The sequence below is a fragment of the Hylaeus anthracinus genome, unplaced genomic scaffold (genome assembly GCF_026225885.1).
Source record: "Hylaeus anthracinus isolate JK02 unplaced genomic scaffold, UHH_iyHylAnth1.0_haploid 16895, whole genome shotgun sequence".
NCBI lineage: Eukaryota > Metazoa > Arthropoda > Insecta > Hymenoptera > Colletidae > Hylaeus > Hylaeus anthracinus.
This window is the reverse complement of record NW_026534702.1, coordinates 1-11,700: the sequence shown is the minus strand read 5'-3', so window position 1 is coordinate 11,700 and position 11,700 is coordinate 1. Positions and strand designations below refer to the sequence as shown.

At 39.6% G+C, this 11,700-nt stretch overlaps 1 protein-coding gene across 1 annotated transcript; it reads right to left on the bottom strand.

Annotated features, from left to right (window-relative positions):
* Positions 1-36: 36 nt before the first annotated feature.
* LOC128892756 (G-protein coupled receptor dmsr-1-like) lies at positions 37-1,642 on the bottom strand (the record flags this gene model as incomplete). Its single annotated transcript, XM_054153296.1, has 3 exons — positions 37-563; positions 1,132-1,316; positions 1,531-1,642. Coding segments are annotated over 3 exons (703 nt in total), but the record flags the coding sequence as incomplete, so codon positions are not given.
* Between the last annotated feature and the right edge of the window lie 10,058 nt (positions 1,643-11,700).

The window sequence follows — 11,700 nt, the reverse complement described above, 5'->3', positions numbered from 1 at the left end:
ATCTCCGAAACTAAACGTCGTACGAATAAACTGTAAACATAAAAAAGTTCCGTCTTATCGTTCCCTGTAAGCTGATGTTTTTTTTAGACACTCGAGGATGCTCGTTAAGAATATCCAGCCTCTAGAGACGCGTGGTCTCCTGACCCTTCAGCCTGCATCATACATAAGTGCTCTGAACGTCGGTCTGCTGCGTGGCAGGCTGCCGCTTCTTCATGATTCTAGGTTTGAACAACTGCCCGAAAGTGGTACGGAACTGTCTGGACATCGAGCAGTAGAGGATGAAGTTGATGGCGCCGTTCAGCAACGCCAGGATGTCCATCACCTCCCCGAAGTTGTGGTAGCAGTTGCGGAAGAAGCAATCCCCCAGGACGCCCGACAAGAGTCCCAGGACGCCCTGGGGAATCTCTGTGACCAGAAACAGGAGCAACACAGCCACCAGCATCTTCGTCGTCCTGTCTGCTCTTTTCAGAGACTTGCTGGGCTTTGGCTGGGCCACTCCGTTCCCCAACGTAGTGGTCTTGCACTGGTTGTAACTCTTCAACGCCTGTTTTCTCCCCTTTGCTCTGGAACGTTATCAGAAGCTTCTCAGTAGAATTTTATACCACGTTTCTTTTTACTAATACAATTTCATACTTATTTATTTTTAACCGACTTCGAAAAGGTGGGGGTTACTCTATTCGACGTGTATATTTATTTTTTTGTTTTCCATAGAATAATTTCATACTAAATACTCGGTAATGTGACACAAACGAATCGGGGAGCCAACAATGCCACTTATTTATTTACAAAGTGACAATACCGGTGAAATTACCTAATTTAATTTAATTTCGATTCAATTCATGGTAAATATAAGTACAATTTCCCTCGTTCGATACGAAGAGCAGCGCAACCCCGCGCAGTGGGAATGAAATTAATTTTTTTATTTTCCTGACAGAGAATCGTTATACGGTATATGTCGGTTGCTATAGCGTGCAGCGGATCGATGAAAATGATCTGTTCGGCGAGTTCTGCCCCGAGTCGCGATAATAACTTCGAAAATGAGAATCCAAGCTTTGAGCACAGAGAGGTGCATTCAATTTTCTTAAAACGTTGCTTCGGTCGTTAGTGGGGAGACTATTGTTGCGGAATTACCTGTAAAGAGCTTTTATCAGCCAACAGCTAATGACAGTGAGAATGAGGCAGGGTAATAGCTTCATGACCACCCCCAGTACCCAGAAATTCAGCTGGTAAACGAAATCCTTGTGCTGGGAGTAATCGGCGTCCACGATGTAAGCAACTTCCAGGGTGCCATTCTCGTTCAGCATCTTCTTACTTATCTACCAATCAAGGGTGCGCCCATTTACTACCCCTAGCCAATTTCTAACGTTCGTAGTTACGAAATTTTTCAGAGGCAAATGAGTCACAGGTTCTTGTAATTTCAATTTAATTTAATTTTCTGCAAGGTTAAATATTCCGAAGCGAACGAATCCATGGAAGAGTGGAAGACTGCTTGGTATCAATGTTTAGATAGAAATAAAAAGAACAACTTACTCCAAATACCAAGTAGCTGGGAGTGCACGCGATGAAGGGTGTCAAGAAGCTGCTTATTAAAGCCACCCTGCAACGAGACGTCGTGCACCATGCGTGATTGTACTGTGGAAACCTGCAACAATAAAAGATAAATTTCACCTAAATGTCCCGCCATTTTCTATCAATGAAATCATCGCCTACTATTCGATACAAAAATCAACATAAATAATGTTCAATTTCGTAACCCTTAACTTAAGTCCGCGTGGCCCACGGTCACCAAGTAATTGGAATTCAAGATATTTCAGAGGTTTCAGTAGTATTTGAAAGCTTTGACGGACGACGTCAAACGCTTCAGAAAAACGTTTTTCATTTGCCAGCGGTGGCGTTCATTTCCCTCGAAATGCATTCGCGCACACGAGTTTAGAGAAATATTCGCATGAATAGACACCGACGTCACTCTGTAAAAGAAGATTGCACGACCATACGTTGGCCAGATGAAACTCCACCGAACAAAACCAATCAGGTCAGATTCAAATTTCCGTGGGCGCTGAATCGATGATTAATGAGCTCTCGCTCGAGCATTCCTATTAAATGCTTCATTCTCGTTACATGCTTCGATTAATTGTGATCCTATTGTTGTGGAGGACTTAGAGACAATATTTACCATGGTTTCTGAGAAACAATTCGAAGAAAAGTTAATATTTGAATATCAATATTTAAATATCAATTAAATTGACAATTAATTTGATTCCAAACAGTTGAATTAAATGTATTATTCAAATTTCCGTGGGCTTGTAAAACTGACTTTTTTGTATTGCTGACAATTTATTTGCATCACTACAAGCATTATATGCTTTTCATCCTACTGTATCAACGATCAAACGTTACATTCGATGTGCCCACACTTTTATTTGTACAACCGATACCTTCAGTCGTTTTCGTTGTTTCACGATGGCCCTCTTGGAACCATCGTTGTTTTTTATACGATGTCAATGCTGCAACAGTTCGTCGTGCGATACACGAGAAGTTCTTCCGTTGTAACATCCTACAAAAAGCTCAGTTAAACATCGCTTCGTCCGAATTTCGAGTAAAAAATGACGTGTTTCGTTGTGCTTTTATCGCGAGCACATTAGAAAACTGTTATCACAGATTCGGAATATTCGTGAACGCGTTCTAAGCTTTTAAGCAAAAGTTAGTTTCACTTTCTATCCACAATTTTACCCCTTTCACAACTTTAATCTTTGTTTTGTGTTTCACATCAGGCACCTAACATTTCACAATATTATCATTTCCACGCGAAAACTTACAACGAATGTCAACATGTTTAGAAGATAATAAAAGTTGATTTGCGAACGTTTTGGAAAGTCAAGCAATAAAATCGTTCGTTGCACATCGACAAAATATTATAATTTCCACGTGAGAACCCAAAATAGGACTCGAAATATTTATAACATGAAAAAAAACAATCCACAAAATTGTTCGTTGCACATTGACACGATATTTTAATTTCCACGTGAGAACTCAAAATAGGACTCGAAATATTTATAACATAATAAGAATCACTGTACAAATGCTTCCGAATGATAATCCGCAAAATCGTTTGTTGCACATCGACCATGCTGTAAATTATAGAAATCCAAAACACGTGCATTCCATTTTATCGTTCAAACATTTTCGGAGATATCGTCGTCCCGTGATAAATTCTTGACTCGCTGCGTTTCTATTTCAAGAGGAGTTATTCATAACGAACGATCACCGTGATAAATTAAAATACCGTGCACGCGTGTTATCGGATAATTTAATTGTGCCAAATTAATAGTTCGCGCGAAACACCCGTTCGTTGATTACCGAATACGTGAAATTGGGCCAGTGTTCAAAATTGATATCCACTTTTCCACTCGATCGGAGCTGTCGATAAATGCTGCGCGGATAGACTTCGAGGAATATTATCTGAAAATGTCGAGCACGTCAGTGTTATTAAATGTTAGTTTGTTGCGCGTTCGACGACGTCATAACGCGCCAATGGAATTGCGTCTGACCATAAGCGCGCCTTTTCTACTGAAATAAGTCGAGCCTTTCCATACAATTTAATTCCACCTATTTCGACGCGTTTTCGTCAAACTGCGCTCGAACGAAAACTATATATTTTGCATATCGTAAACGTGACATTTTCAATCCTCTGAAAAAGTTGACGATCAAATACCAAAATCGTCGTACATTCATTTCTATTCGTACAACAGAGAAAAGTCACGCTCTCTGAAACATAAAAATGAATCGAACGAGAAATTATTATCGGTTATCGTAATAAAATTCTAAAGACCACACGCGGTTGTCGATGTCTCTCAACGTTGGTCGCTCTGTGCAAATTGAATTTTAAATGTAAATGCATTCTTTTATAAATATTCGAGCGTGGAAATGCTTTCGAATTTGAACATTTTCCGAACGTTTTTGGAGAGCACTCGCCCTCGTTAATTTACGATCGAATAATCGCGTCATACATATTTTAATTGCGCCTGTGCACTCGAGTGCACCTACTCACTAGGACGCTTTAAAATATTATTTATCAGGCACAGGAGCGTAGGTGCGCTTAGTTAGCTTTGCGATGCAAACGAGTAGCGCGGGTCTTCGAAAACGTGGAACGGAACGTTTCTTGCGTGTTAGACGAAGGATCTCGCGAATAGTTGCTCTCGTTTCTCGTTACGCGACGAAAGAACGCTACTTTTTCGCAGTCGTCCGATGTGGAATTGTTACGAGAAGCATGCCGGTCGTTTCTTGCGGAAATTCCTGCGGATCCCTTTGTGATGTTCTCTCCATCGCTATTCTTCAGTTATGAAAGCGGGATTACAACATCTTCGCAGAGAATCGTGCCTTATGAAACGCTTCTTGAGAAAGCGTGCTGGGTTTTGCGTGCTGCAAGCGATTCGCGATTAATTTGAATACGAATTGCGAGTTAGAAGATTACCTGGAAAATATATAATATCAGAACGTAGAGGTTCGATACTCGTTCGACGATCGACGTTTCCACCGGCGCGTCGTGTAAACAGAATTCGCGAACGAGTGCAGACATTAATGTACAGGGAATTAATTACCATTCGTTTATGTTGAAACGATTAATTAGCGGATATCCTCGCGATATGTGTGAATTTATTTGTTTCATCCTTGGAATTATATCTGCCGTTACTAATTTGGGAAGAGTACGTAAATTACGTTCATTCGCAGTAGCACCGCGATGTTATGGAGAAACGTGGACCATTGTTAGTGTTCAATTGAATATAATAACGTAAATGCGTTTGACACAATAATTTAGTAGAATAATAATTATTGCACTGTGAAATAATACAATATTATTAAATATTAAATATTATTAAATATTGTATTATTACGTAATCTACGAAATCTACCGAAGAATGTTTCAGAACGGTTGTCCGACTACAATCGGTCTTTTTCACTGAACGTGGAAGCTGGAACTATTCTGATAGTCGAGGCTTCGCCAGGGCAGCACACTGCGATCGCAAAAAAATGTCACGTGAAGTGTGCCGACGCGTGTTGAAAAAAGCGTCGTTAATCAAACCTTTTTATCAAACGGGACATTACTTTTCTACAGGTTCAAAAAACTTCCCTCTGCAATTCCGTACCTCTGTCGCCTGTTTCGCGTTCTACTTTCCCGCTCAAATAAATTCTCGACCCATCGTGGAAAATAGTTGTAATCGCAAAATACAATTTCATGGTACGCTGCCGATTAATAATTTGCCAGTAATTTATTCAAAGATAGTTGTGTAGTCGTTGGTAGGGATCTTGTGAGGTCCTAAACCGAGACAGCAGTTATTGCTTTATCGAAACAGGTAAATGTTCTCTAGGACAACAGGGATGTCGTGCATTAAATATGAAAAACCAAAAACTGTTGACGTTGATTGGTTAACTAAGTTCCTACCACAGTATTTTCAATAAGTAGAATCCTTTTACAAATTGCTGATCCAATGACGCCGCAATTTGTTAAAAGATACTTTCTAAACTTAATATTACCAGTGTTTCTTTTACAGTTCTAGCAACACGAGGCCGAGGATTTTCGTGGAGAAGGATCACTATTCGCTGATTCGATGCAATTGATGGTCGTTTTTCTATCAAATTATCGTGTAAACGCTTCAATTGTTGGCAATAACGTTCGGCGGTGACTGTTTCGTGTGGTTTTAACAACTCATAAAATATGACATCCGATACGAAATACGATTCGATACCACGGATTTTTCCAAACTGGAAAAACCAAAAACTTTTAACAATGATTGGTTAACTAAGTTCCTACCTACCACAGTACTTTCAATAAGTAGAGTAAATGCTGCAATTTGTTAAAAGATACTTTACAAGCCTAATATTTTTTTTTTAAAATATCTGTTTAAGGTAAAGGTGTAAAACTCGCTCTTATTGTTTAGTATATCTAAAGACTTTGGGATATGGAGATTCCTTCAGTCTTCCTCTAGTTCATTGCATTCTTCAATTAAGTGTTAAATACATCAAAGCTTAATGAATTTGTCTTGAAAAGTATAAAAAAAAGAAATATATAGTTCCATTTGAAAACCGAAACTTGACCGTCGTATCTCGTTAAATAACAAAGTTAAGAAAAATTCCTTTTCGCTGAAACATGAGCTCATTTAACTATGCAATTTCCATATTTGAAATTTTTCATTCGGCCGAGAGTATTATTCTCAATTATCACCGAATAGAATCAAAGTTCCGTGGTTGAAAGTCTAGAAAATAAAAGAAGTTTGTCCAGACTAACGGACCGTTTAATCTAATGAATATTTATTCTCGCGAAGCAGGCTGGATATCCATGAAGCAACTCCAAAAAAAAAAAAAAAAGAATCGAGCGATGGCCAGGCCCTGCCGTGCCTGAGAATAAATATCGTTCTTTTTTCCCTGTAGTTCCCATCCAACGACGGATTTACATATTTCGGAGCCACTTAAAAGTTCAATATTCAGAACAAACAGCATCACCCAACGCCATGCCAGGGAATTAAATATGAACGGAGAAAAACGATGCAGACGCGTCAATGCTATCGAATCAAGATGACCTTTCTCCTCCCACGATACAATTGCAAATCGACTCGATTTCGGTCTCTGCTTCCTTTTTTCTGCCTCGAGTAACAATTGCTGCCGAGTTGTAAGCATTGCGTTATACTCGCTCGACTTTCGTCCTTTCTTCTTTGTTTTCATTTCAGTCTGGTCTTCATTGCTTTACTCCGATTTGAATGTTAACTCTTTGCGCTCGAGACATTTTTCTATAGAATCATGTCCAGTTCCATTTTTATAACGAATTTCTGTAAAACCAAAAACCCTACTTCGAAAAGAAACATCTGCGAACGTCCATGACTCAATGTATTATTATCTCAATTAATAATTAGCTGTATTCTGAAATAAGTAAAATTGATATCGCACGTTCAAGAAATCACTTTTAAATTACCAAACTATTTACTAAACCATCATTAGCCAAATGTCTTCGATAGACACAGAGGTACTACGATTATTTATCGGATCGACAGTATATAGAAAGAGACAATGCAATTTTACTGATTTGAAATGAATTTCTAAAATAATCTCTTTGGGTAGTTTCCACGTTCTCGGTCCAAGTGTCTCTCACGGATCACGATAAAAAGAAACATTACAATTTTGCTTGCTTAAAAAGGATTTAAAAAATAATATAAAACGGTACTGCTTCCTCCTTCGAATAAAGGAAACGCAACAACGTGCTTTTCCGGTTTCAGCTACGTTGCCATGGAGATAAGAACTTGAGGATGCGGGTAGAGCCAGGAGCGGTTGTGCCCTGTAAAGAAATCCGCTGGATTAAGTATCAAAAAGCGACGTTGCTCGAAGGAAACGTTTCACCCACGCGTTGCTCTCGATATTCACGTGAATTTCCGTTAGCGTTTTTTTCCCTGCGTTCATTTTAAAGCTAGAAGACGTAGATTGGAAATTATTTATAGAACAGAATCCCCGGAAATGTGTTAAGGTCTACCCATCCTATCCATCCTAAATCTAAGAGTTTCCGAGATATGTAATTGCAAAAAAATATCAACATCTGACCTCGAAAGACCTCGAGCTCCTTCCATCAACTTCTTTTCTCCCTAAAATTTCATTTCGAGAAACCTTCCCTTCCGTTCCGAACCTTTCTACCAGTCAATAATTTCCTAACCTGTGTACCAACAAACTGACTACTCCGCAATTAATCAGACGCTAATTATAAACGCGGAGAAAGGGTGTAGGTGTTGTTTACGAACGGTCGAAAAGTACCGTACTCATCAATCATTTATTTCAGCGCGAGGGATATTAAACGCGCGAGATTAATTGAGAACGGTGCTCGAAGGGATGGTCTAATTGAGAATGAAAGGAAAGCTGGGCTCGAAGAGAAGCTCTCCTGCTTTGTTTCAGTCATAAACCAACGTTTACGGTCCGAGAGTAACCTAGACCACAGATTTGTCGTTCCCAAGAGACCGCAGCTTGGGTGTTCCATTGACCACCCGAGTTTATAGCCTGAAATAGCCTCTAGTTCCGGCGGTTTACCCTGTTACATTCCCCAAACCGTGCTGGTCGACGCCCCCTCAAGAATCCTAAAGAGACACCTAATCAAATCAGACAGCTTCCAACGTAGGAAGGTCTACGAACTCCGCGTTCACAGAGAATGCACATAAAGATGAAATCTGTAAGATGGAACCACCGAACTCGACTACAGTCGAGAGATAACCTCGGGCAATCACAGCCGAACGCACAGCTTCCCGAGATACTAATAACGTAAATGCAGTTAAGCGTTTGCAGTTAGCTCCCTGCATTATTATAAATACAACTCGAACCTGGATGCTACAATTAAATCCTCCTCCTTGAAACGGAACTGCGACTATCCATTAAATTTTTCCTCGTTAGATTCGTTTCTAATTAAAACTCCCACCAAGCATACTTCGTCTATGCAGTCTGCCTCGTGTCGGTTATATTTTTGTAAATAAACATGTATTTAAAAATGGATGTTTGTATATATGGACCGTTTATTTTGAAAGTGGTGCAAGTCCATTTTCTCTTGTTTCGAGAAAATTAAAGGTTAACATATCTGTCAATTAAAAAATTTACGCAAATTATACGAAGTCCGGCAATGTTTCTACTGTTTTATCAATATGTAATTTGATTGTATAAATTTCTTTTAGGCGTATATTACTAAACTGATGTATACTTACGGGCTGCAAATGGACTTGGACCACTTTCAAAATTAGGCAATTGTAAAAATCGTTTAATTTTAATTTAGAAAAATCGAATATCGCTTGAAATATACTTCATGCTACATCACAAAGAATGACACGACGTAAAATAAAATTCCTTGGTTCATATCTGCCTCAATAATTCTGCAATTTAATAAGACACTCGATCTTCCCAGCCATGAATATTCCTCTCCAACGTAACTTTCGTTTGAGATAAAATAGGTCGGATGTTGATATTTTTACAATTACGTATCTCAGGAACTCTTAAATTTAGGACCTCGAGCTCCGATATCGATGTCTTCACAGTTACATATCCCAAAAGACGATTAAATTTACTTTAAATAATTCATTCCTCGGTCCATATCCGCCTCGATAATTCTGCAATTTTATAAGACACTTAATCTTCCCCGCTATAAAAATTGCTCGTATCCAAATATTCCTCTCGAACGTAACTCTCGTTTGGGATAAAATTGGTGGAAGGACCTCAAGCTCCGATATCGATGTCTCCACAGTTACATATCCCAAAAGACGATTAAATTTACTTTAAATAACTCATTCCTCGGTCCATATCCGCCTCGATAATTCTGCAATTTTATAAGACACTTAATCTTCCCCGCCGTGAATATTCCTCGTATCCAAATATTCCTCTCGAACGTAACTCTCGTTTGGAACTCGTGCCAATACAGCCAGTAGTTTGGCAGGCATTCGAGCGGATTAAGTTAAAGCCATCACCTCGTGCACAACCGTCTGGCTCGCGGTAAACAGATATTTCCAGATGTAAACTTCCGTTGTAGACGTTTGAATATTCCTCCCTGTGGGAAGCCAAGTACACAGGAACTCGTCGCGTTCCGTAGCACATTGAAAACCGTCGTGGATCCTTCCGGCTTCGGTGCCATCAGAGTCGCGTGAATATTTAGAAAACACTTATTTACCTCGGTCGTGTAGCGATCGTTCTCGTAAAAAGCGAGATAGCTGCGAGGGGCCCGGTGGATGATTTAATTTGGAAGTTCAGCGAGATTCCCGTGGATGTATTTCCTGGCCGCGGGTAAATGGAGCGCGATGCTTCTTTGCGGGACGTTATGCAAGATGCCTTATTTGCGCAGGCAAATGGTCCGTTTGTCGGCGAAGTCGCTGGAAGTGTTTCTCGTTAAGGGAGAAACGTCCCAGCAGGAACTACGGGTCAGGGGATGATGATCTCTTTTACGCTCCTGGAATTTTACTCTTCGGCGTTTCCCCTTGGCTTTCGATTGAAATTTTAATTCCGCTCGAGTGCAAAATTCTAGGTAATTCTGCACCTTCCATTTTCTGCGGCTGGAATATTTAGCGTCGCGGAAATGCGAGCGGAAATTAATACTTTCTATGGAAAAACTCCTTTTGAAATTGTACAGACTCCCGTATCCAAGCTAATAGGGAGACGAAAGTGGCCAGATAGAGGAATTGCATTCTTTTGCATTAAACATCATTTATTCGATTAGAAATGAAGAAAAATTAAGCTTCTTTCAACATCTAAGGGTTCCATATCTTTTCAGCCGCTGTCGAATACCATCACGTGCTTTGAATTTTACTAACCAACCATTACTATCCAGCTTTAAATGAATTTCCCTTTAATCTATCGTTGAACTCTAGAGTTTTTTCACGTAACATGGGTCCAGATGTCGGTACGCCTTTGTCTGTTTGTTTACGAAATTATTGGAAGACAGCATCATCTACACTTTTATTTGTTGGATTCGTTAAGCTTTTCCTACCGGTACTAGCATCCGTGGAATCTACATTCTGTATACAATTTTCAATATTGAGTTTCTGTTTTTTAATATCTGTGATCGTAGATTTCCCAATACCATATATTCTTGCTAATTTCGTTACACTTTCATCCCTTTCAAGATCTTTAATTATTTTATATTTCTCTTACATAGTTAAAACCACACGTTTCCGCTTACTTGCCATTATGATACTGTTCTCTGCTTCAGACTGAATCGATATGATGACATTTATCCGGCCGAACACAGAAAAGTATTTATCAATCGATCAAGATATTAATTTTGGCAATTTCGTCTATGAATCCTAGATTTTCCAACGTCCCAACTTCGGAATTGATTTACTCAATTTCTTAGTTGAAAAATCGCCCATACACGGGGACCAATTTGTTAAAGTAGGACAGGAGGATAGTTGAGAAATCAGCTCGATTCACTTTTGCATCAGGTCTCGTTTTCTACAAGAAATAGCTTACTTTCGTGCGTTGGAAATGGTCTAGTCCTGAAAAGTGTAATACCGTTCCACACCGCGATAGTCATTAACCCTTTGCGCTCCTGCGGCACGCTGTGCTCCCAATAAAGTTTTACGACAATCGTCTACACGTTTCAGTCCTCGCAAATCCATTTCCACGCTTCCTCGCGTTCCATAATCTGTTCTCATACTTGTTTGCTAAGAAACCTCTGCGTCGTACGATGCTCGCCATATTTTCTATCAAACGGACAGAAACGCGAGGTTCGAAACTTCCGCAAGGAAAGGAGCGCGCGTGCAACTCGAATTTGTATCAGGTTCACATGGAGTTTAAGACGAACGCGATCCATTCGCACGTCAGGCACAAGCCACGCTAATTTCCTGTTAGGAGTAAGCTTACTCGTGTGTTGTAGAGAACGTTCTAATCCTGAGAAGAGTAATATCATTCGCAATCTAATCCTGTGAAAGGTAATTTCTACGTAAAGCGCGAGATCGTTCGATGCTAGAGGCAGACTCTATAATCTCGTACCTCATAATCGATTTGACACACCCGATATAGCTTCCACGTTATCCACGTCTGTTATTAATACTATTAAACATCACGCTATATTCAGCTATGAATCAGTTCATTCTGAAAGCCTTATGAAAGCCTGATTGATTAGTTCAGATTCTTGGAACAATAGATCTTCTCTCGTCAGTAAGTTTATTTTCATTCTAAGCTATAACTTGGCTCGCT